The 26,533-nt window shown below is 34.2% G+C and overlaps 1 protein-coding gene across 1 annotated transcript in view; it reads right to left on the bottom strand.

Annotated features, from left to right (window-relative positions):
* The window catches only part of BMPR2 (bone morphogenetic protein receptor type 2), a 192,061-nt gene that overhangs the window by 19,697 nt on the left and 145,831 nt on the right, over window positions 1-26,533 (bottom strand). Inside the window, exons 4-10 of the mRNA XM_045868190.3 lie at window positions 23,680-23,790; window positions 22,867-22,958; window positions 19,844-20,074; window positions 18,790-18,904; window positions 14,757-14,917; window positions 13,654-13,801; window positions 8,596-8,732 (exon numbers count right to left, since the gene is read on the bottom strand). Coding sequence (XP_045724146.1) covers window positions 8,596-8,732; window positions 13,654-13,801; window positions 14,757-14,917; window positions 18,790-18,904; window positions 19,844-20,074; window positions 22,867-22,958; window positions 23,680-23,790 — 995 coding nt within the window. The remainder of the gene's footprint in view (window positions 1-8,595; window positions 8,733-13,653; window positions 13,802-14,756; window positions 14,918-18,789; window positions 18,905-19,843; window positions 20,075-22,866; window positions 22,959-23,679; window positions 23,791-26,533) is intronic.

Here is a 26,533-nt window from a genome sequence, read left to right as displayed (position 1 = left end):
TGGGACAAAATACAAAAATTGAACCACACAACAAAAATTGAAAGTGAGGGAGGAAAAACTGGGGTGTGAAACACTTTAGGGAATGAGGGTTTTGAAAAACTCCTGGATATACCAGGAAACCTAGAAAAGCCATGCACACGTCCAGGCAGGATGCATGCTCAGAGCAGACCATAAGCTTTCATAGCTGGCTGGTCTTTAGGCTCAGCGCTAGCAGAAAGTAAAGGCTAACACAGAATCTTAAAGGGTCTGGATAAATGTTAAAGGAGGGCCCCAACACAAAGCCAAACTGCAAAGGCCTAGAGAGTATGTTCTTATCTTATCTTTTCTTTTTTTCTTTTGTTTTCTTTTTGCCCATCAGGATATTCAAAATCCCCAGTCTTAAAAAATTACAAAGCATGCAAAAAATGCAAGAATGTATGCCCCATTCACAGGAAAAAAGAAACTGAAGAAACTGTCCCTCAGGAAATAAAGATACTGGAGTTACTAGAAAAAGAGTTGAAATATGCTCAAAAGATGAAGGAAACCATGGACAAAGAATTAAAGGAACTAGGAAAGCAACTTCTCATCAACTGGAGAATAGCAATAAAGAGAGAAAAATTATAAAAAGGAGCCAGAAAGACATTTTGGAGCTTAAAAGTACAAAAACTGAAATGAAAAATTCACTACAGTGATTCACAGCAGATATGAACAGGGAGAAGAATTAGTGAACCTGGGGCGCCTGGGTGGCTCAGTTGGTTAAGTGACTGCCTTCGGCTCAGGTCATGATCCTGGAGTCCCGGGATCGAGTCCCGCATCGGGCTCCCTGCTCAGTAGGGAGTCTGCTTCTCCCTCTGACCCTCCTCCCTCTCATGCTCTCTGTCTCTCATTCTCTCTCTCTCAAATAAATAAATAAAATCTTAAAAAAAAAAAAAAAGAATTAGTGAACCTGAAGATTAAAAAAATTATGTAGTCTGAGGAACAGAAACGAAAAAAATGAAGAAAGATAAACAGAGCCTAAAAGACTTGTGAGGTGTCATCAATCATACCAAAATATACAGAATGGGAACCCCAGAAGAAGATGAAAGAAAAAGGGGCAGAAAGAATATTTGAAGAGATAATGGTTTAGAACTTTCTAAATTTAATAATAGAAAGAATCTACACATCCAAGAAACTCAATAAACTCTAAGTAGGATATACTCAAAAGGTTCTATCCCGAAACATACTGTAATCAAAATATAAAAATCCAAAGATGAAGAGAGAATCTTGACAGCAGCAAGAGAGATGGGACTTGAAATGTACAAGGGATCCTAAATAAAAGTTAATAGCCAGGGACGCCTGGGTGGCTCAGTCGGTTAAGCAGCTGCCTTTGGCTCAGGTCATGATCTCAGGGTCCTGGGATCGAGTCCCGCATCAGGCTCCCTGCTCAGTGGGGAGCCTGCTTCTCCCTCTCCCTCTGCTTGTGCTCTCTCTGTCAAATAAATAAAATCTTAAAAAAAAAAGTCGATAGCCAATTTCTCATCAGAAACCATGAAAGCCAGAGGCAGGGGTGTGATATATTTAAAGTGCTGAAAGAAAACACGTGTTAACCAAGAATTCTATTATCAAACAAAATTATCCTTCAATAATGAAGACATTAAGACATTCCTAGATAAACAACAGCTGCGGGGGGGGGGGGGGGGGGTTGTTGCTAGCAGATCTGCCCTATGAGAAATGCCAAAGGAGATCATTCAGGCTCAAGTGAAAGGGCACTAGACAATAACTTGAAGCCATATGAAGAAATGAAGAACACTGGTAAAATAAACTACACATAGGTAAATATAAAAGCCAGTACTAGGGTATTTTTGGTTTGTGACCCTTCTTTTTTTTCAATACAAGAGAAAAATGCATAAAACAATAATTATAAATCTATATTAACATGATTCAATATTACTAAGATGTCAATTATTTTCAAATTGGTTTACAGATTTAATTCAATTCTAATAAAAATCCCAACAGGCTCAATGTAGAAATTGAAAAGCTGATTATAAAATTCATGTAGAAATGTAAAGAACCTAGAATAGCCAAAACACTGTGAAAAGAACAAAGGTGGAGGACTAATGTTTCAAGACATAGTATAATGCTAAAGTAATCAAGATTGTGGTACTGGCATTGAGATAGACATATAGGTCAATGAAACAGAATAAAGAGTCCAGATACAGACCCACATACATATGGACAATTAATTTTTGATAAAGATAAAAAAGCAATTAATTAAATGGAGAAAAAGTAGTCTCTAAAAATAAATTATGCTGGTACAATTAGATATCCATATGCAGAAAAATGAATATTGATCCATACCTCACACATATGCAAAAAATCTAAAAAATAAGACACACAACAACCTCAAAATGGGTCACAGACCTATACAATTTCTAGAAGAAAACACAGAAGATAATTTTTGTGACCTTGGGTTACACAAGGATTTCTAAAATATGAAACCAAAAATACATCCATGAAAGAAAAAAATGATAAATTGGACTGTTTGGTACTTTCTCAAAAAGTTATGCAGACATGTACTACATGATTCACCCATTCTACTCTTAGGTATTTACTCAAGAGAATGAAAGCATATGTCCACACAAAGACTTGGACATGAATGTTCACAAGAGCTTTATTTCTGGTAACCAAAAACTGGAAACAATCCAAATATCCATCATCAAGTGAATGGGTAAACAAATTGTAGCATATTCACTCAAAGGAATGCTACTGAGCAATAAAAAGGAATAAACTGGCTCGCCTGGGTGGCTCAGTCACTAAGCATCTGCTTTCGGCTCAGGTCGTGATCCCAGGGTCCTGGGATGGAGCCCCACATTGGGCTCCCTGCTCCACAGGAAGTCTGCTTCTCCCTCTCCCACTCCCCCTGCTTGTGTTCCCTCTCTCGCTGTCTCTCTGTCAAATAAATAAATAAAATCTTAAAAAAAAAAAAAAGAATAAACTATTGACATACAGATCAACATGAATGAATCTGAAAATGATTAAACTATCTGAAAGAAGCCAGATAAAAACAGTACACACTGTATGATTCCATTTATATAAAATTCTAGAAAAGGTATACAAATCACTAGTGACAGAAAGCAGATCAGTAGTTGCCTGGGATTCATGGAGAATAGAGAGAGGCAGGAAGGAGAAACTATAAAAGGACACAAGAGAAATTTGGGGGGTAAGTGAAATGTTCAAAATTACGATTGTGGTGATGGTTTTATGGGTATATACACATGCCAAAACTTAACAAATTGTGTATCATAATATGCGCAATTTAATCCATATCAATTATATCTCTTTTAAATATTAAAGTTTTTGAGGGGAGAAAATAAGATTAGCGAAGAATATAAATATTCAGGCAAAATCAGATGAGTGCTTCAACAAGGGACTCTAACTGCAAATATATAATGATATCCAACATTTGGGTAAATAAGATAAAGGGGATATCGTTACTTACACTGATGAAGAAAGAGAAGCAGAAGAAATAAAACGGGAAAAAAGACAGGAAATTTTAAAAATCTTTCCTCTGTAATGACAGGAAAATGGAAGTGGGGGCTCATGGATGGGTCATGAAATGAGCTTAGTGGGTTGGGAACCAACATTTAAAACAAACAACTACACCAGTCTCCAAAGTGAAATACTCTATAGACTAGAAGAGCAAATAAGAAAACACAGAGTACATGGTGAGGTTAAGTATTATTCTAAAGACACTCTATCATGATGTGAACTTGCATTTCCTAATGTAGGCTGTATGAGAAAAGAAGTATGGAAAATGTTGAATTCTAGACCACAGCAAGCTTGCTAATTTGTCAAGAAGAGAAATATAAAGAATGAAATAAATGTGAAAAGAAGAACGGATAGCTTTTGGAAAATATAGGACATTTTAGAAGACTGGATTTAATGGGTGGAGAAAGAAGAGACTAGAGGAGGAAAAAAAACAACTGAGAAAGTTTCAAACTTTTACATGACAATATATTAAGATAAGACTGTTGAGCAAGAGAGGTTATACAGAACTAAGACTAAGGATTAAAGATAAATCAGACAAACGATTTCAAGAGGGGAAAGAGAACAAGGCAGTATTCAAGACAGATTAAGAAATGGAAGATAAGAATTTGGAAAAGGGGGAGAGCTGGGTGGCTCAGTTGGTTAAGTGTCTGCCTTCAGCTCAGGTCATGAGTCCTGGGATCAACCCCACATCGGGCTCCTTGCTCAGCTGGGAGCTTGCTTCTCCCTCTGCCTGCTGCTCCCACTGCTTGTGCTCTCTCTCTGACAAACAAATAAATAAAATCTTAAAAATAATTTGGAAAATAATGAAAAATATGAAGAATGGTGGTGTAGTTGAACAAATTATACCTGAAAGTTTTACATGTGAGACAAAAAGCTATTATATTTTATTTTAAAATTTACTTATTTGAGAGTGGGGAGGGTGGGGCCACATGGGTGGGCAGAGGGACAGGGAGAGAGAACTCTAAGCAGACTCCATGCTGAGCATGGGCCCCCAACACAGGGCTCGATCTCATGACCCTGAGATCACAACCTGAGCTGAAACCAAGAGTTGGACACCTAATTGACTGCACCACCCAGGCATCCTGGGAAAAAACTATTTTAATAATAAACTTTGTCTATAATTTTTTGTTATTCCAATTTAAACTGTGTGTATGTGTATGTAATTGTTACAACAGTTCATTTTTACTATAAATTCTGAAAGTACGGGGGGAAAAAAGAAAAAGTTATTCATGAATCCAATATTCAGAGATAACTATGGTTAACATTTTCATGTATTTTCCTCATAACTATGGTTAACATTTTCATGTATTCTTCCCCCTTTTATTGACTGATCTATGTTTTTGAACCCCTGGCAATCTTTTAAAAATATTTTATTTATTTATTTGACAGACAGCACAAGCAGGGGGAGCAGCAGGCAGAAGGAAAGGGAGAAGCAGGCTCCCCCCTAAGCAGGGAGCCCAATGTGGGGCTCAATCCCAGGACCCCAGGATCATGACCTGAGTTGAAGGCAGACACTTACCTGACTGAGCCACCCAGGTGCCCTCCCTAGCAGTTTTTAAAAACTAGTCTTTACACTCATTTATATTTGGAAGATCTTTGAGTTTTGTTATTATAAAAATGTTTTTTAATTTCAATGCAATTATGAAGCAAAAATATTTTCTTTTAGACATAGGTGTATTTCTTTTTATATACTATGCATTTGCTATACACCTCTCTAGTATTGGATTGTCTTTACAGAGAAGCAGTTCCATTGACTGCAGCACATTAGATTTAAATGGATTCACTGGAAGTAAACCAAGTATCACTTATCCCCTACTTAACAACCTACTCTAAATTGGAAGCAAAAAGTTTTCAGGTAAATATGCATATGATGCATATCTTGTAATGGTAGGTTGCCAAGAGAGATTTCAAAATAATGAGTCAAATTTCTCTGGTGAGAAAACAATTTAAGGAAGATAAGTATTTTAAATCTAGATAAAATTTCATGAAGAGATTTTTCTTTGAGGGATGCTCTGTGAGGCTAGAATATCTAATGAATCCTGGTGCAGGATTCAGCCTGTCACCTTCTGCCAAGGACTTCTTAAATATCTGTCCCAGTTCCCATAGCAGGGACTGCAGTTTGGAGGCAATTTTGGGCATATGTTTTTGGCAATAGATCTTCAATGCCTTGAAGAAGATTTCAATCTCATTTGAAGCAGAAGCCTTCCTTGACCAATGGACAAGATGATAAAGATGACCAATGGAGAAAATATTCAGTCTAAATCTGTACGGAAACACATAACATCTCTCTAGCCTCTCTCTGACATGCCACCACCCCATATAAGTCAGGATCAAGAATGAAAATATTCTAATCCTATGAAGACAACCTAAAAGTAAAATGTGAAAATACATAATAAAGTGATTTAAATTGCTTAGTGAATTTTTTTTCATTTTTGTTCTTTAACTATAATCAAGAAAATTATTTGTATAAAGTGTCAAAAATTCTGATTTACACCTTTAGAAATAATTGAATTCCTATCACATTCTTAAAACAAGAACAGACTGCTATGGAAGAAACAAACATTAAGAATTTCTAGAAATTATAAATATGACTGTCAAAAGTAAGATTTTAATGAACAGATAACTAATAGAGTGATAAAGGTGAAAAATGAGTGATTTGAAAGCTAAAGCAGAGTAAATCTTGAACAATGTACAACAAAAAAATGGAAAATGCAAGAAAAAAAACTGACACCTGGAATGTCAGGTGGACCAGTAGTTATCTAATGGGAATTACAGAGGGAAGAAATAGAAGAGAAAAAATAATTTTTTAAATAATATAGAAAAACTCCTCTGAATTGAAGAAATCTCTGAGTTTTCAAACTGAACACCTGTCTAGTGCAAAGCAAAATGTGTGAAAAGATCCACACCTCCATATATCCAGGTAAACTGTGGTAATTCCAACGATAAAGGCTTAAAAGCTCATAGAGACAAGAAAACAAGGGGTAAAACAAAAAGACAAAAAGTAATGGAATGAGACTGGTTGGCTCTGGAATTCTTAACATGTCTGAATGCTTCAGGACAGTGGAGTAACGATTTCAAAGGAACCACTATGAGGAAAACGCAATTTTGATCTTGAAACCATTACTTGGCCAAATTATTACTCAAATGCGAGGGCAAGATATAAACATTTTTGAAGGTGCAAGGATTCATAATCCCATGCACATACTAACATACATCACTTAAAGAGGAACTTCATAAAAGAAATTATGATTTACAAGAAAAAGAGTGAGATTTTTTAAAAAATGCTGCTTCTTAACAGAATCTATAAAGAAGAAAGAAAGAACAAAGTGACAAAAAGTCGGAGAATCCAGTGGATGGTGACTTTTGAAACATTCTTCCTCAAGCAGCAGAAGCTTACAATAACTAACAGGACTTTTACTTCCTTCTCTATGAGTCCAAGCACAATACTACATTGTGCAGTGGATGTTTACACAATCATAATTCTACAATTTCTGGCTTTTTTTTTTTTAAGATTTTTAAAAAAATTTATTTATTTGACAGAGAGCAAGCACAAGCAGGGGGAGCAGCAAAGGCAGAGGGAGAAGCAGGCTCCCCACTGAGCAGGGAGCCCGATGCGGGACTGATGCCAGGACTCCAGGATCACGACCTGAGCCAAAGGCAGATGTTCTAACGACTGAGCCACCAAGGCACCCAATTTCTGACGTTTTTATTTTAAAATTTTAGATCTGTGGACAAAACATAAATTATGTAATAATAGCTAAAATGTTAAACCTAGGAGAGAGTAAATGAGAGATAACAAGAAATAAGGATATAGTATTTACAGTTATAACAGTAACCTTCAGAAGTAAAAATTAGGAACAAAAACCAAAACCTCAGAACACTGTTAATAGGAGTTTCTTTTGAAGACTGGTGGTAGGGTTATGGAGTTTTTTTCTTTTCCTTGTTTATGCCCTTCTACTTAATTTGATTTGATTTACCATGTATAGGCATAACTTTGTAATTCTTTAAAAAAATGTTTAAAATAAGAAATACAGGGTACTACCATCAATAAGGGATAATTCAATAATTATGATATACAATGGAATACTGACCAAATGGAGAAAGAGATACATCTATAGGTATTGACATGAAAAACTGTCCATGAGTAAAAAAATAAGCTTCAGAAATGATAGTGGATAATGAAATGATCCTACTTATGTTAAAAAAATTATATGACATAAAGAGAAAGAAGGTGTGTGTATAAATGTTTGTAAGATGTTTACAGTGCTGTAGCAACAATTTACCAAAATGGCAGGAACCTTTGAAGATATTTTGGTGTTTTAGACTGAATTTGTTTTTTTAAAGATTTTATTTTAAGAAATCTCTATACCCAATGTGGGGCTTGAACGCACAACCCCAAGATCAAGAGTCATATGATCACCAACTGAGCCCCTAGACTGCATTTTTAATAGGCAGAATTTATAAGCACACCTTGGTTTCTTTTTGAGGTAGTTTAAATTTCTATTAGCCACTGAATATGTACATCTGCACTAATTAACATTTTTGGTACCACTCTAGAGAATAAGATGGAATTTCAATAATGTTCAAAATATTAACATGTTGGGGCGCCTGGGTGGTTCAGTTGGTTAAGCGACTGCCTTCGGCTCAGGTCATGATCCTGGAGTCCCGGGATCGAGTCCCGCATCGGGCTCCCTGCTCGGCAGGGAGTCTGCTTCTCCCTCTGACCCTCCTCCCTCTCATGCTCTCTGTCTCTCATTCTCTCTCTCTCAAATAAATAAATAAAATCTTAAAAAAAAAAAAAAATTAACATGTTAATTATTCTAGCTGTTACTCAATCTGGCAACCTTCAGACACAAGTTAGTCTCTCTAGTGTTTTACACTTGGAAAAAACTGAAACTGAACCAAGAAAGAGGACTTTTTTATATTGAAAAATTTGAAAGTGTATAACATCATAAAGGTCAAGTAAGTTGGATTTCTGGCATTAGACAGCTCTAAAAACTATTACATTAACAGTCTATTTTTGCTTCTAACAACATTGAAACATATTCAGTCATAAGTCCTCTTTTTAATAATTTAGTTTTTTCTTACCAGGCTATTTTCTTTCCAAGCTTCTGGGAACTTGGGTCTCTGTTTTTCCCTAGATACCAGAACCTGCATATCTTCAAAAGTGGGATGGTTTCCAACTTCTGTCTGAAAAGCCATCTGGTATTCTGGTACAGATTCACCTGTGTATTTTTTTTAAAAGAAGGACAGAATAAAATTTCCAACTATGTTAAAATGATGGAATAACAGCAGAATTTCTGATTCCAAGTAAGCAGAGAAATTATGTCACAACCTTTTTTTTTTTTTTAAACCCGTTAGGGCATATTTGGAAATCCAAAAGAAATCCTGTTGTGGGTTTAATACATTATTAATAAATGCTTTACTTAGAATAGTCTTTGATAAATTGAACATCTGTTGATAAATCAAGTGGTAGTTTCAACAGTGAACATAGCTATTTTTAAATGATTTCTAGTATTACTAAATTGGGGGGGATTATTAATTATATATATATAAGGTGTACTTAATACTTGAAAATGCCTGAATTCTTATCCCATACAGAGATCAAGGGTGGTGAATATGAGGACAAAGTCCAGGATCTAGTAGAACACATGTCTGTATAACCAAATATAAGCACAAAGATGTATAGTCATCCTGTCTTAATATGTCACTGGCTCTATTATAGACCAGCCAGACTGTATCAAACGTCACAAAAATTTTTATGATAATGGCCATGACAGAAAAATCAGTATACTGATTTTTTTAAAAAAAATTCCTCTTAAGAAACAGTATCTAGATCAAGGATTTTAAAGTTTCATTAACTATTCTACCACTGTTTAATAACCCTATTTATCACCAATAAAGCACAACCAGCTGCTTGTGATGAGAAGCTCATGATTTTTACAAAATGTTATCAAATTAAACTTAATAAACATATTGAGCATACAGAAGATCTCTGGGACCAATAGTCAGAAAACCAATGGTCTAGTCAAAATCTTGACAAACAACACAGGAGAGAGACTCTTCCTGTCTCCTGGTACCACTCCCCACCCCATTAAAATGACAGGATAAATTAGGAGGAACACCAGAATGTAGGATAAGGCACTTAAGCTCTAATCCTGGCTTCATCTCTCTCCTGGAAAAGTCATTTATTTTTTTAATTTTGAGACAGACAGACTGACAGACAATCTTAAGCAAGCTCCACGCTCAGTGTGGAGCCCAACATGGGGCTCGATCTCACAACCTTGAGATCATGATCTGAGCCAAAATCAAGAGTCAGATGCTTAACGGACTAAGCCACCAAGGCGCCCCTGGAAAAGTCATTTATTCTGTTTTTAATTTTCCTGCCAGCAAAATGGCAATGTCTGTCTTCCTTATCTCACTCACATGGAGATAATACAAAAGTTATAATGATCCAGAAAGAAAGTACTTCATAAAACATGTATTTAATTTTTATGTTTCAATTTGGATTGAAAGATTAATTCTATAATTTATGCAGTACAACCCCAAAATTTTGGAATATTACACTATCTAAACAAGTGATATGTTCACATACTTTAAACATTTAAGCAGATACTTATTGTTGACAATCGCCATCAATATTGAACTTGAAAGACAAAATTGAAAGATTCAATCCTGCTAGTTAGTGTATCACTTTCATTCATGAAACCTCATTTGATAAAACCTCAACCCATAATATCTGTGAACTGTAAGATATTTAGTATCTAGTATATCTTACCTGTCTCTGAGACATAAACACAACACATATAGATATCTTTCAAGTGCTATTTATTAGTTGTTTTTTTCGAATACTGGTTCAGGATAATTAAAAATTCACAATTTTACTTATTTGTTTTAATCAGGTCTAAAATATAATTAGAAAACCTGCTAAATAAAACTAATGTACAATCTTATTTTGTGAATGAAATGACATTAAGAACTGTCAATTTTCTAATAAATCTTCATGGCTCTAAATCTAATTTTTCAATAGATACTTGTTTAGCACTTAGTATTAGGCATTAGGGACACAAAGAATAATGTTAATGATATCATCATCATGAATTCTATTAGTCTTAACTGGATTTCCTTAAAACTTTATTATCATTGGATTGCTCAAGGGAAGTTTTATAATCCTACTTTCTTTCAAACTGTCCAAAATAGATAAAATGTCTAAGAATATCAGATACCATTCCCTGCTTCAAACCTCATTTGCTATTTGTTAATTATGTCTCTAAGCAGTTAGGAACTTTCTAGTTCCCTTCTTAAATTATGCTTGTTCTCTTTTTTCTTTTTCTTTCTCTTGCTTTCCTATTTTCTTTCTTCCTTCCATATTCCTCCTTTATATGAATATTGCAGCATTTCAATTTTTTGTAATAGACACCTAATTCATTTATTCTGCAAATATTTTACAGAGAGTCAGTCTACATAACGTAATGTCTACATTTAATAATAAAGCATGTACTGCATTTGGAGATATACAAGTTTGAAGAAATGTTTTCCAAGAATTGTATCATTATAACATGCTATTCTATGTTTATTAATATGTTTATGGGAACCTTTTTATTCAACTTCTCCCCCCATTTCATTGTTAAAATTTTTAAGAGTACCCTAAATCTTCTTCCTGTGCTGTCTTAATACTTTTCCTTCCCATACTCTGTAATATTTCTGTCTTCTCTATTCCACAGAATCTCTTCTAAGAATACTAATAACCTCCTCCAATTCAAATTCAAAGATCATTCCTCAGTTCTATTTCCTTTTGACTTCATATTACACCTACTGCTATCAATCTGGGTTCTTAACATTTTCTAACACCGACTTCCAAGATACTATGATTTCTTAGTTTTCTCACTATTTTTCTGACCAATGGTCTTCTTAACTAACCTACTGGTACAGGGAGGTCCCCCAATATGCAGTCTTTATTCCCCAATTTTTTGCACTCTTAATTTGTTCTCTTAGGAGAGAGCATTCACTCATAAGTTCCCATTTACCATCTATGGATAGATAATTAAAAAAAAATTTTTTTTTTAATTTCTTCAGTTGTCCCTCAATACCCCATCCAAAAGTCTCCATAATTAATTCATCTTTCCAATATAATAAATATTTTTTCCTAAGTTCCTGGCTGCCACCCTATTTCTTTGATCTCTGAATATTTCTCAATTCCTTAGATTTTCTTCTAATAGCTAAGTAGAACCACAGATTTCTCCTCTATATTTTCTTACATGTGCCTCTTCTTGCCAATTTCCATATCCAAGATTATAGGATCTCTTACTGCAACTCTTGTTTTTCTCCTTTATTTTTATTTTCATTGTGGTTAAATATACACAAAATATACCATTTTAACAATTTTTAAGCATATAGTCAGTCCTGTGGCAATAAGTGCATTAATAATGTTGTGCAACCATCACTACTATCCATCTCTAGAACTTTTTACATCTTCCCAGACAGAAACTATGTATCCATTAAATAGTAATACCTTATTTCTTTTTCCTATTTTTTTACCTTTTTTTTTTTTTTTAAGTAATCTCCACCCCCAAAATGGGGCTTGAACTCATGGCCCCAACCCAGAGGTCAAGAGTCACATGCTCTATTGATTGAGTCAGCCAGGCACCTGTCTTTTCCCTTTTTAAACTGCCTCTAATTCTTTCTATCTCAATTTATCCTATACATCTGCTAAAATAATCTACAAATAAGATTGAATTGCCTTTCCCTTTTCTTTTTTCTTCTTTTTTAAGATTTGAGAGAGAGAGAGAGCATGGGGGAGGGGCAGAGGGAGAGAATCTTCAAGTAGACTCCACGCTGAGCATTAAGCCCCATGTGGGGCTCAATCTCAGGACTCTGAGATCACGACCTAAGCCAAAACCAAGAATTATACTGCATTTGGAGGTATACCAACTGTGCCACCCAGGCACCCTGCTTTTCCTTTTTCAAACACTTGATATTGCTCTTTGTTATTTATCAGACCAAAAGCAATAGTTATTCTTTGAATGCAGTAGTTGTCCAAAAAAATGTTGCTGATGGCAGTATACTAATGCTGGTAATAAGAATCATTTTAGTCAGACATGTTTCTAAAAAATAAAATTCTGGATTGGGATATATTAAAAAAAATCTCTGCCAAAATTCCAATAATAGAAATAAAAGTTTCAAAAGTTCCAATAATATGTGTGATACTACCGCAATTCTGCTATGTCCAGAAAAATACCTTGAGTACTTTGTACTTACAGTTAACTAGGAAATATACTTCTAAATAATAACTGATTGACCTATAGTCAATCTAAATAATTAACTTATTTTATTTTTAGAATTATAACTACTGTTAAATGCTTACTGTTTCTAAAGCAAAAAAATTCAACCCTACCACTAATCTTTGTTTTTATTTAATAGTTCCATTTCATAATTTGTCTAATGCTGATTCAACTGACTGTTTTTCCTTTTTCTATGCTTTTAATGGTGTTATTCCTATAAGGCAGAAGCCATATATATCAAATCATTTTGTACATCACCTAGAAGAATGCAATGCACATATTGATAGTTTAAGTTTTTATAGGACAATAATGACAGGAATATAATCCTAACAAAAAAAACTATAAACTCATTTGGCTAATTCAAGTAAGCCTCAAACAAACATTCATATCATATGAGTGTTCTTTCCTTGAAAGAAAGGAAGGAAAGCAGGAAGTCAAGAATGGAGAATGAAAAAAATAAAGGAAAAAGAAAGAAAAAAGTGTTCTAATGGTTAATTCATTGTTTCTAATTTCTTACTTGGGTCAACTGAGGAAATATTTTAAGTGTAGCTTATCAAATGTTCAGAGGATGCATAAGGACAACGATGACCGTTAAAGCAATCAGAGACCAAACTAAACACAGATAAGCTATTATGAGCAATTAATTAAACTGCACTCAGATGCAAAACTTGGAGTCCTTTTAAAAAGTTTTTCCTGATTGACATCCTTCTGCTAATAATGTTTTTGAACACTAGATGGCAATGAACTAAAGGTTTAAATGAAAGTAAAAACACACAAAAGTTGACTTATTTAATATAGATAGAAAAAGAAGATATTACTGCTTCACTTCAAAACATATATCAATTTTTGATAGCAATTCTCTTACCTGGGAAGAGGTCTGTACATCTCATAAATATCTCCCAATAAATGAGTCCAAGTGCATACATGTCCACTTGTTTCAAAGCTGATTCACAGTCCCTCAGGTTCACAGCTCCTTCTAGAACTTCTGGTGCCATATATCTGATTGTGCCAACCTATTAAATTAGAGTGATATTTTTCAGAAACAGAATATAGCATATTCTGAAAGGCATATATTAGACCAGAAATTATACATAAATTTCATGTCAATGATATGTTATTTGACCCTAAGCATGTTACTGAAACCTTCTATACCAAATTTTTTATCTATAAAATGCCCTTCTTGAATAATTAAACTGTGGTAAGTTCATCCTATTGAATACTATTCATCAATCAAAAAGAATGAGCTAGACCATCCTATGTATGTCAATGCAGAAACATTTCTAAGACACAATGAGAAAACTATACAACAATATACACCATTTAATATTTAAAAAAATTTTTTTTTAAATGTTAAAGATTTTATTTATTTATTTAAGAGAAAGAGAGCGGGAGAGGGAAAGGAAGACAGAAAATCTCAAGCAGACTCCATGTTGACCACAGAGCCCAAGGTGGGGGTCAATCTCACAATCATGAGATCATGACCTGAGCCAAAATCAAGAGTCGGACCTTGAACCGAATGAGCCACTGAAGCAAGCCCCTAAAAAATTAAAAAATAAATAAATACACACACACACACACATACACAGAGAGAGAGAGAGACATATGTATGGATGCAGAGAAAAAGGTTAGGAAGGACGTGTTTCACATTTTAATAGTGATTATCAGAAGGTGACTGTCCTATCTCAAACTTGGCAATTTTACTCTTGTTTCAAAAGTCAGTTCCTACACACTTCCTCCCAATGCTTGTCAAAAATGAGTTGGTGTGGCAGTGATTTCCATAAAGAATGGTATGGCAGTGATTTCCATAAAGAACTGATAAACTTCATGTAAGGTCTTTTATATTTTTTAATTTTATAATTCTTAATATGCTACATTGGTAGCATATAAGGATAATTGTCCTTGATTTTTTTAATGCAATTCATTATGTTCTCCTGGTATGTCAGAGTGATACCTTTTGTATATACTCACCTCACTTATGGCTGCATTATCTTCTTCCCCTGGGCGTACCAGTCTATTTCCAGTCAGCCTCATGGACAATCCAAAGTCACTAATAACACAGGTTCCATCATTTTTCACCAGGACATTTCTGCTGTTTAAATCTCGATGGGAAATTGCAGGTTTATAATGATCTGTTTAGATAATTTCAAATATTTATTAATGTTTAAATAGCACTCTTGGACATAAAGTAAGCATGCAGGTAATAGGGACTACATAAATATAGATGACTGTATTATTTTTCTGCCCTTTAATTTTCTAATAACAAAAAAGGAAACAAGAAAGCAAAGTTTTCCACTCACAATCGTTAACTATTTTCACTGTATTTTATAACATAAACTACTGTTGCATGTATAATTAAGCTTTAAATAATTAGCTGAAATCTAACAGCCAACATGCTATTGCTTCTAATTTTAACACACACTTGTTTTTTTTTTTTCCCCCTTCATTTCTAGGGTAGCAAAAGGAGGCAATACAGAAAGAAATATTTAGTATAAAAAATTTAAAAAGTCAGTTTGTCTAAAATAAGTATCAGTGAAAAACTGAGATGGCTCCAAAATCTGTACACATATGTCCTATGACTTAACAGATCAAACCTATGATGGAACATCCCAGTTCTGCCCTCAGGTGTAGCCCTGTCTCTAAGCCCACCTCAGTTCTTCAAATCAAACTAGGAATAATTTTACAATGGACTTCGAGAATGAGTAGGGGAGCTGCTATCTCTCAGCAAGATATGAAAACCTATTTTCTGATTTTACAGAGAAGCAAAGCACTATTATACTCATTCTATTATCACTAGACTATATGCTCCATGAAGGCAGAAAGAGAGTATGTTTTACCTGGATTCAAAAGGGTTGGCACACAATAAATGCTTGCTGACTGAAAGAATGTATCTAACCTAAGCTGCCTCATGAAAAGCATAATATATTTTTTCCTCTCTATAAGGTAACCTTATATAAATATTATTAGCAAAACTATAGCTCTTGAATTGAAAAAAAAATTCTATACCATAATTTCTGAAATTTAAAATAACTCTCTAGGTATACAAAGAAACGGAGCAATCAGAACAAAGTCAATGATAAGTTTATTGAGTATTTATACTTAGGCACAAATAGACTCAGCATTTAGTCATTACTCTCATTAATGAAAATTAGACTGCAATTTTACCAGCAATGAAACTAAAAAGAGGATAATGATTCCTTTCATATTAAAAACAAAAACAAAAAAACAGAGCACACAGAACAACTGGAGGAAAAAATAGAAGTTACCATTGATCTAAAAAATGGTAGTTACCATTGATCTTTCCTGCTCATTTTCTCACCTTTCAGTTCATGGTCCAGCTTTCTAAAGCTTGTACTAACATGGTTCGCTCAACCCCTAAAAGAGCTGCATTTCTTATTCTGCATAAAACCACAATACTAATATATATGGTACAATCTTGAGGTGATACTTATATAAGAAATTTATAGAGATTAAAAATGTTTCTATATTTGGAAAATATTTGTATATTAATCCCAAATCAATACTTAAACTAAAAGATCTCATACTTAAGGAAACCAGGCAAATAATGGGGGGAATGGGCAACGAACGAGTGGGTAAGACAGCCAGAGAGGAAAACAGGGTAGTGCTGTCTTCTATATAATGAAGGAAAAAAAAAAAGGAAGAAATGGAGCAGGGGAGCAAAAGAGGTAAGGGAGAGAAGAGAAAGAAGAAAGGAAGTAAGATTAGGATTTATCACCAATTCAAGAGGTAGAACTACAGACTGCCCTTTGAGAGACTTTTCCCTTTAAAGTTCTCCTCAGTATACGTTTTAATCCTTCTTATTTGGGGGTAGGGGGTAAAGAGAAAGGAGCAAAACATACAATGATTTTGCCCTGGGCAGCAGCACTGTACTAGGCAGGACATAATATTATTTCAATTATTAAAAAATAAAACCTGAACAAAAAATAGTTTCTCTGTGGATATTTACACACACACACACACACACACAGAGAAAGGATCTGGAAGGATGTACGTAGTTAATAGTAACCTTCTGTTTATATTTGAGTGATCTTTGTTAGATTTTTCTGGGGGGAGTACGGTACCAAGTTTCACTGACATTCTCAGAAAAAAATTCATTAAGAAAGACAATTACAAATAAATAAACAGGCTCAACTCGTCCTTATTTATTCTGAAGCAAAAAACAGCTGAATAAATAATAATATATTATTCCTTACTATAAAATTTCTAAGCCAAACAGCGAAGTTACATCTAAACATACTGGGAAAAATAGGATTCTCTGAAAAAAAAGTGAAATAACACTTTGTTTTGAAATAATATAGCATATTTCCAATATTTTAAAAATCAAATAATACTTATGTTTTTGCAATAGCATATATATATATATACTTAGTTTTAAAAAAAGGTTAACTAGTTTAAATGATAATATTAGGTAATATTGAGAGTAACATCTACATTAAATACAACTCTTATTTGATGGCAATCATTCTTTTCAGCCAATGTTTGACTTGAAACCTTGCTAAATCATGCAAGTCTTGAAAAGGAGGATTAAGATGGTATTTTAAATTCTGTGCCAAGCCAGCTCTTTAAATGAATTATAATAATATTTAAGAGTAAGGAAACACAGTCCAAATTGTTAATGTGCTAAAGCACTAGAATAAGTGCATCAAATTGCTGACATAGGCAATAACACTGGTCAATTCTGTATTCAAGAAAAGCAAGATGTCAAGATAAATGAAGTGATAAATTATTCAGGAGAAATTATTTATATATGAATCAGCAGCTAGAAAAGATGATCCATGCTATTACACAATGGAACAAAGATCTAAGAAATTGATATATTAACGATTCTCTTATCTACAGAGGTCAGAGAAACTGGAAAAACAATATTCTGGGCTATAGTATGACAAGAAAATCCCACAAGGGATGAAAGCTTGAGAAAGCACAAGGACTGACTTTTGAAGCAAAGCTAATTTAGACCAGCCTGTGATGTGAGGTGTATTTTGAAACAAAGTAAGAAAGTAAAAGTATTAAAGAGATTTTTTGAACAACTAGCAAAAATGCACATAGATGCTAAAGAAAACTGTAGTTATGGCAAAGAACACAACCACAAAGTTATGAAATCCCCACCATGCATTACCCTCTTTCTATTCGGTAACAGAATCCAATATTATTTGAGACAGCAACACATCCAGCTTAAAAACAACAACAATAACAACAACAACAACAACTATATTTTCAGTATCTCTTGCAGATAAGTGTGGTAGTTAAGTGTGAACCAAGTTCTGGAAAATAAAGTATACTGATTAGCAGATATATAGCATGATGGACAATGAGGTGACTTTGAAAATGTAAGCCATACATAAAGAATGATGGAGGAGATAATAATAAGGCTCCAATAATACCATGGTGCTACCAAACCAGTCTTAGACCATCTCTCTCTAAATTCTGTTATTATTTTCCCCTGACAGATTTGACCAAACTAATTCTAGCTAAGAGAAACACTGAATTATAAAAAGATACACATAGGTTTTATACTTAAGACCAACCAACCACAGAATAAAGATTCATATGATGTTAAAAGTAAAGAATTGGCAATGCACTGTATTTCATTTAAATAAGCAAATAAATGCAAGGAAATGTAGTACAGCCTAGCTAAGAGGTTTTTAACCTAAGTCCACAGATGGACTTTAAAGGGTCTGTGAACCACTAAAATCAAAAGAACATTCTTAAAAGTGTACCATACATGTATCTTTACAGAGAAGGTGTTCAGAGCTTTAATAAAAATCTCAATGAGATCCATGACCTCTCTAGAGTCTTTAAGTTCTTTTTCCTATTCTTATTACATTTCAAATCCATTTCATCATGCCAGATCTTTCAAACAACTGGTTAATAATAAATCTGCTATTAAATAAAATATACTCTTAGTTTGAAGATATGAATAAAATTTCCCTTTGTGAATTTTGACCCCATATGGGTGTCATTCATCTTCTATTCATTGTCTTACCTCCTCGTGGCAATTCTGTATGAAGATAAGCCAGTCCCCTAGTCACAGAATGAGCCAGACGGCAAGAGCTGACCCAATCACTTGTATGGAGACTCAAATACTTGCACAGAGATCCCTATATAAAGGAAAAAATAAACACATACCAAAAAAATGGAATTAATATACTTGTACATGAGGAAGTAAATTAGCAGCAGCCTTATAAAGTATTTAAGGAGGTTAGGATTCCATGAAGATCTAATGAACTATGACACTTCAAAATCTCAAAAGAGACATTTCTTTCTTTTTTTTTTTTTTTTTAAAGATTTTATTTATTTATTTGAGAGAGAGAGCACATGAGAGGGGGGAGGGTCAGAGGGAGAAGCAGACTCCCTGCCGAGCAGGAAGCCCGATGCGGGACTTGATCCAGGGACTCCAGGATCATGACCTGAGCCGAAGGCAGTCGCTTAACCAACTGAGCCACCCAGGCGCCCTCAAAAGAGACATTTCTGTGAGTAGAGAGGGGAGGAGAGGATGAAAAGGATAATTTAAACATTATTAATTTTAATTTCTCCAATATTAAAAAATATAAATGATTATTTCATATTAAATGCTCCATTGATCTATCAAATTAAGATAGAAGAAATAGTCTTTTAGACTCTTTCTTCATAATGTATCTCTTACCAGTATAAATACGAATTCTATTTTTTTGTTTTACAAGTACAAAACAGAAACTTTCATAAATATGTATGTGTCAGTGTTACTCAAGGTGCTCATTTACAAACTATTTATAACCAGACAGGGATAAGAAGCTTGCACCAGAATGAATGTCAATCAAAACACTGTTTCCTTCATCAAGAAAGTCTTGCTGAGAGGGAGAAAGAGACAGACAGACAGACAGATGAACTAAACAGTTAACTGGTGACTTAGTTGATTCACATTCTGATGTGAGATCCTTATCTCACTGCAGACCATTAATAACGAGTTGCAAACCACCAATGCTTTACAGAACAAGCAATCCTAAAAATCTGATTGACAGCTAGTGTAAATGTCACTTTAATTTTTATAAAGAACTTACATTGGGATAATACTCCATCACAAGCAAATACTCCATGCGTCCATCTGCAGTAACTCTCTCATCTCCAACTATAAAGCGAGCAATGTTGTCATGTTCCATCAAAGGCACTCTGTAAATGTTCTTCTCATTGATAAAATTCTGACGGTTTGCAAAGGAAAAAACTTTTACAGCAACTGGACGCTCATCTAAGGAACCTTTATATACTGCTCCATATCGGCCCCGGCCAATCAGCTGTAAATTTGTTTTGAAGAAAGCAAGATATTAATTCATATCACAACTGAAAAATCAAATTTTCTAGAAAAGTATAAATCCAAATGTAGACCATAGCTCTCTATTGCTTATAGTTTAAATTACTCCATTGTCAAGAAACTAATAAATTCCATATCTCATATGGCTCAGGAAGCTCCTACCAGACCCAGCCCTCCCACAGATAACAACTATGAACTCTGAACAAAATTTCATTTAATTTTAATTTTTTAAAAAGATTTTATTTATTTGAGAGAGAGAATAGGAGCACGAGTGGAGGGAGGGGCAGAAGGAGAGGGACCAGCAGATTCTATGCCGAGCAGGGAGCCCAACATGGGGCTCAATCCCAGGACCCTGGGATCATGACCTGAGCTGAAGGCAGACGCTTAACCTACTGAGCCACCCAGGAGCCCCTGAACAAAATTTTAAAAAGAAATCTAAAAGTGCTACAGAATGAACAAAAGGAAGTAGATTCTGGGAGTCAACACTTAGAAAGGAATGCTATAGGGTGAACTATGGAACACAGTTCCATATCATTTTGAAATAATATAGCGTATTTCCAATATTTTAAAAATCAAATATACTTATGTTTTTGCAATAGCATATATATATATATATATATATATATATACTTAGTTTTAAAAAAATGTTAACTAGTTTAAATGATAATATTAGGTAATATTGAGAGTAACATCTACATTAAATACAACTCTTATTTGATGGCAATCATTTTTTTCAGCCAATGTTTGACTTGAAACCTTGCTAAATCAGGCAAGTCTTGAAAAGGAGGATTAGGATGGTATTTTAAATTCTGTGCCAAGCCAGCTCTTTAAATGAATTATAATAATATTTAAGAGTAAGGAAACACAGTCCAAATTGTTAATGTGCTAAAACACTAGAATAAGTGCATCAAATTGCTGACATAGGCAATAACACTGGTCAATTCTGTATTCAAGAAAAGCAAGATGTCAAGATAAATGAAGTGATAAATTATTCAGGAGATCATCTCCTTTCTAAATATATCCTCTTTACTACCCATTTTTATAGCTTTTAGCCTGAGAGCAGGCTGAAATGAACACTCTGCAGTGGAGCTAGAACTGTAATAGAAAATCCATAATCTTTCTGGCCCTAGGAACCAGAGGACAGACTTAAGGGCAACCACAGATTCTGGAAAGTGAGGGGAGAATCCCACAAAAGAGAGTGACAGAGGGGGAAACCCAATGAATACATGAGACCAATTTTAGCTAAAGATGAAACAACTGCACTGAGATTTGAGCTTCTGCCTAAGAGATGAGTTGGCAGCATACCCAACCAAGTTAACTGCCTATTAAAACAAACAATGGAAACAAACACACTTTAGAAAAGCCTAACAGAACACAGGGTATCCACAATATAACATTCTTAATATCCAGGACCAATAAAAAAATAAAATCAGCAAAATGCAACCCATTCTCTTCATTTTTGGCTTATGGAGATTTCTTTCACTTTACTGAACAGGTTAAGGATTTATCCATCATTTACTTAAAGATTTTCATTTTATTTCACTCACTATTACTAGGTTAAAATTTCACAGATAAAATGCCCTTTAGAAAGGTTGTATCAATATATAGTTAAATCAGCAATGTTTGGGAGTGTTTTACTCAGTCCTAAGGTTTTAATTAGTATTTTTTTCAATTTAGTAAATTGGACATCTTATTGCACATTTAAAAGCTACATTTAATTCCTTTGTGAATTGGCACTTCATGTTTTTTGTCCATTTTTTATGGATTGTTTCTTCTATTGATTTATACCAGCTCTTGAACAATTCCTTTTCATGTGCTGAAATGCTTTTTTGAATCTTTTAACTTTGTGTATTGTATTTTTCTCCTAAACAGAAGGTTCCTAAAATATTTTATACAATCAAATCTACCATATTTACTATTTAACAGTCTCTAGTTTGGGGATTACAGTTTACTTATTCTAGTAAAGATCATAAAAATATTCATCATGGTAAGACTTTAACATAGGTTCTGAGATATTACCAAATGAAAATTAAATTCAACATAATATATAACAATTGTATGTACCTATAAAAATATAAAATATATGCACAGACAAGAAATACTCATTAGGCATATACTATGGATTGCTTGAAAGCACATTCTTCTCAGAATTTCATGTCTTTATTCCCATATTGTTGCAGTATGTACTCAAAGATCATCTCCTTTCTAAATATATCCTCTTTACTAACTCCATTTCCATATTTTTCTTCTTATCTGCTTCACTTTTCTCTATAGCACTTACTACTACTACCAGAAATAATATACATTTATTTGTTTAACCTGTTTGTAGACTCTTTTCCCATTAGAATATAAACCTCAAGGGGAGCCTGGGTGGCTCAGTCAGTTAAGTGGCTGGCTGACTCTTGATTTCTGCTTAGGTCATAATCTCAGGGTCCAGGGATGGAGCCCCACAGTGCATGGGGCTCTGCGCTCAGCGAGAGTCTGCTAGAGATTCTTTCTCTCCTTTCCCTCTGCCCCTCCCTCTGCTCTCTCTCTCTTTCTCAAATAAATAAATAAATCTAAAAAAAAAAAAAAAAAGAATATAAGCCTCAAGGGGACTATCTGGACTGTTCACCTATGTTCTCAGTGCTTAGAATAGGCCTTGGCACCAAACTGATAGTTAATAAATGTTAGTGGAATAAATGGATGAATGATGTAGTGAGTGAATAAAGTTACTGTCTCAGATATACTATGACAGCAGAAAGGACAGCCCGTAATATCTAAGAGCAATCTTACCTCCAACAGTTTCAGATTATCTAGGTCAAGAGAGGGTTCTGATGCTGCTGCCTCCATCATGTTCATACTGTGAAGACCTTGTTTACGGTCTCCTATAAGAATAAGACGTTACTAATGTATGGTTCTCTTAAAATGAAGATTTTTATTACACTATGTATTATATTTAAGTTAAAAAGAAGAGCTACTATAGGGTAGGCAGCAAGATTTATGCCCAACGTCACCAAGAGTAAAACTATTTACTAAACCAAGAATCATCTACAAATGAAGATGAATGATGAATAATAATATTAAAGCTGAATTTTGGGAGACAGTTCCAACAACAGACCTTGTTTAAAATATTGCAGAAACATTAAAGGTTTTATTAAAGTTATTCAAATGAATGGGTACTGATTTCCTAAAAAGCTCATCAAACCTAAAGTTCAGTAGAACTGATTGGACAGTTGATGATATTAAAGAATTATTTATTTATTTTTTTAGATGTGAAAATGGTATTGTGGTTATATATATTTTAAGTCCTTATATTTCAGAGATAATACTTAAAGTTTTTTTACAGATAAATGATATAATGTGATTTACTCCAAAATAACCCACTACCACAGAAGGATGTGGTGAGTAGGGCTATGGATGATATATAGATATGATAATCATTGAAGCTGGGTGAGAGGTATTTTGGATATTTTTGAAACTTTTCATAAAAACTAGGAAAAAAGTTTAAGAGAGAAGGATGGGAGCACAGAGATTTTTAAAAAGGAGAAAACTGATTCCGATTAAATGGTATATTTAATAAACAATAAAAAAAGGTAATATTTTTACCTGTCAGCATCCTGTATCCGAAGCATAAGGCAACTATCAAAACAGCTAATACAGAGACTGATGCCAAAGCAATGATTATTGTCTCATCTCGGTTAAATGAATGAGGTGGACCTAAAATAAAACAAATTTAAAAACAGTCATCTTTTTTCAGTATTTTGTTAAATACTGACAGAAAGGCTGTATCAATATATAGTCAAATCAACAATGTTTTTGCATCAAAGGAAATTAAAGAAAAATTAATAATAAATCTGTGATAATTGCAAATTATATATTTTTAATCATACAAATGATCTTATATAGATTTACAACACTGAAACGCCTGTTGGTTGTACTTATTATTGAAATATCAACTATATCATGGAACAGCATTGGTAGAATTATAGAATATTTAAGAGAACAGTCTTTGGAACTACATTTGGTTTTAAATCTTGATTCAATACCACTCTCTCAGTGGTATTTAGCAAATTATTTGACTTTTCTGCAGTACACTTATTGGATTTTAAAAGACTTCAACATAATGATAATTGTACCTACTTCTAACATACAAAATAAGTTATAGGAAGAAAGCTACATATAAAAACTCATTTTACTATGAAATATCAAGTCACATACACTAGGATGGCTACAATTAAAAATTATAATTTGAATTATAATTAAATGCAATAGAAAACATTCTGGAAGTTCCTCAAAACATTAAACACAGAATTACCATAAGACCTAGCAATTCCACTCCTAGGCATATACCCCAAAGAATTGAAAACAAGTGTTCAAACAAACACTTCTACAGGAATTTTCATGGCACCACTAATTACAATAACCCAAAGTGGAAACAACATGAATGTTCATAAACTGATGAATGAATAAACAAAATGTACTATGGACTGAACTGTGATCACTTAAAATTCATATGTTGAAGCATTAACTCACAATGTGATGATTTTCGGAGATGGGTCCTTTGGGATGAGGTTTTTTAGATGAGGCCGCGGGAGTGGGGACTTCATGATAGGATTAGTGCCTTTATAGGAAGAGCTGTCAGAGGGCTTGCTTTCTCTCTGTCTCTACTATGTGAGGAAACAGTGAGAAGGCAGCCATCTGCAAGCCAGGAAGAGAGTTCTCAACCCAACCCAACCATGCTGGCACCCTAATCTTGGATTTCCAGCCTCTAGGATTATGAGAAAATAAATTTCTGTTGTTTAAGCCACACAGTCGATTCTATTTTGTTGTGGCTGTGAAGGGTAGCAGAATACAGCACCCCAAAATAAGCCTCTTTGTCATGACTATCTTGAGCTGGTTATTTTTAAGAAACACCAGACAAAGAAGAAGCTCTGAAAAACAAGTAGAGCTTCTTTTTTTGTAACATTTACATTTATAAGGAAAATCTCCATTTGTAAGGTGTCTCCCTCTCTGTACTAGGAAGAGGAGAATGACTACAACTCTAGCAACATTTATCAATAGAGAAGACATGGACTTCAATCTGCACAGCAAACATACACTTGTTTACTGTGCTCTTCCTAGAAACCTACCATAACTGGTCTTACCTTAACCTCCTCTCTACCCCCCTTCTTTTGGCTTAGCTGGAGATAGTATTTGGGGTGGTGACTTGGGCCATTTCAGGGAATTACTCAGTTTTCCTGGGCATCTCCCATGTATGCAGGAAGTGTATATGTTATTAAACCTGTTTTTCTCCTGTTACACTGTCTTTTTATTATGGGGGTATAAGGGACATGACACTCTCAGCCAAGAACCTAGAAGGGTAGAAGAAAAATTATTTTTCCTCCCCTATAGCTGTTAGAGCAGACTGATACAGTGTACTATATTTGTTATAACTGATGAACCATTATTGATATATTAACTAAAGTCCATAGTTTATATTAGCTTTCACTCTTTGTGTTGTATAATTCTATGGGTTTTAACAGAGGCATAATGCCATGTATTCACCATTACAGTATCATACAGAATAGTTTTGCTAACCTAAAAGTGTCCTGTGCTCTACCTATTCATTCCCCAACTCCACCTGCCACTGTCTGGCAACCAATATTTTTACTGTGTCTATAGTTTTGCCTTTTCCAGAATGTCATATAGTTGAAATAATACACTATGTAGCCTTTTCAGACTAGCTTCTTTCACTCAACAATATGCATATAAGGTCCCCATGTCTTTTCATGACTGAATAGTTCATTGTTTTTTATCAGCAAATGATATTCCATGGCATGGATGTACCGGCATTTATCCACTCACCTACTGAAAGACACCTTGGTTTCTTCCAATTTTGACAGCATGAATAAAGTTGCTATAAACATTTGTATACAGATTTTTGTGTAGACGTAAGTTTTCAACTCACTTGGGTAAATACCACGGAGCAGGATTGTTGGGCTATATGGTAAGCCTATGCTCAGCTTTATAAGAAACCATCAAACTGTCTTCCAAATTGGCTGTACCATTTTGCATTCCTACCAGCAATGAATGGGAGCTCCTGTTGCTCCACATCCTTGCTAGTATTAGGTGTTGTCAGTGTTTTGGATTTTAGCCATCCTAATGGGTTTTTTACAACAGATATCTCATTGATGTTTTAATTTGCAATACTCTAGTGACATATGATATTGAGCATGCTTTCATATGCTTATCCATCATCTGTCTATCTTCTTTGGTGAGGTATCTGTTCAACTCTTTCACCCACTTTTCAATTGGGCTGTTAGTTTTTCTGTTAACAGTTCTTGGTATATTTTGGATACAAATCTTTGATATATGTTTTGCCAATATTCCATCCTAGTATGGCTCACCCTTCCATTGTCTTGGGATGAGGGTAATGCTGGCCTCACGGCATTCTATTTTCTGAAAGCAATTTAGAGAACTG

This window comes from Mirounga angustirostris, unplaced genomic scaffold, assembly GCF_029215605.1.
Source record: "Mirounga angustirostris isolate CCGP_5_RB_7025 unplaced genomic scaffold, mMirAng1.0.hap1 SCAF_3, whole genome shotgun sequence".
NCBI lineage: Eukaryota > Metazoa > Chordata > Mammalia > Carnivora > Phocidae > Mirounga > Mirounga angustirostris.
This window is presented reverse-complemented; position numbering and strand designations above follow the sequence as displayed.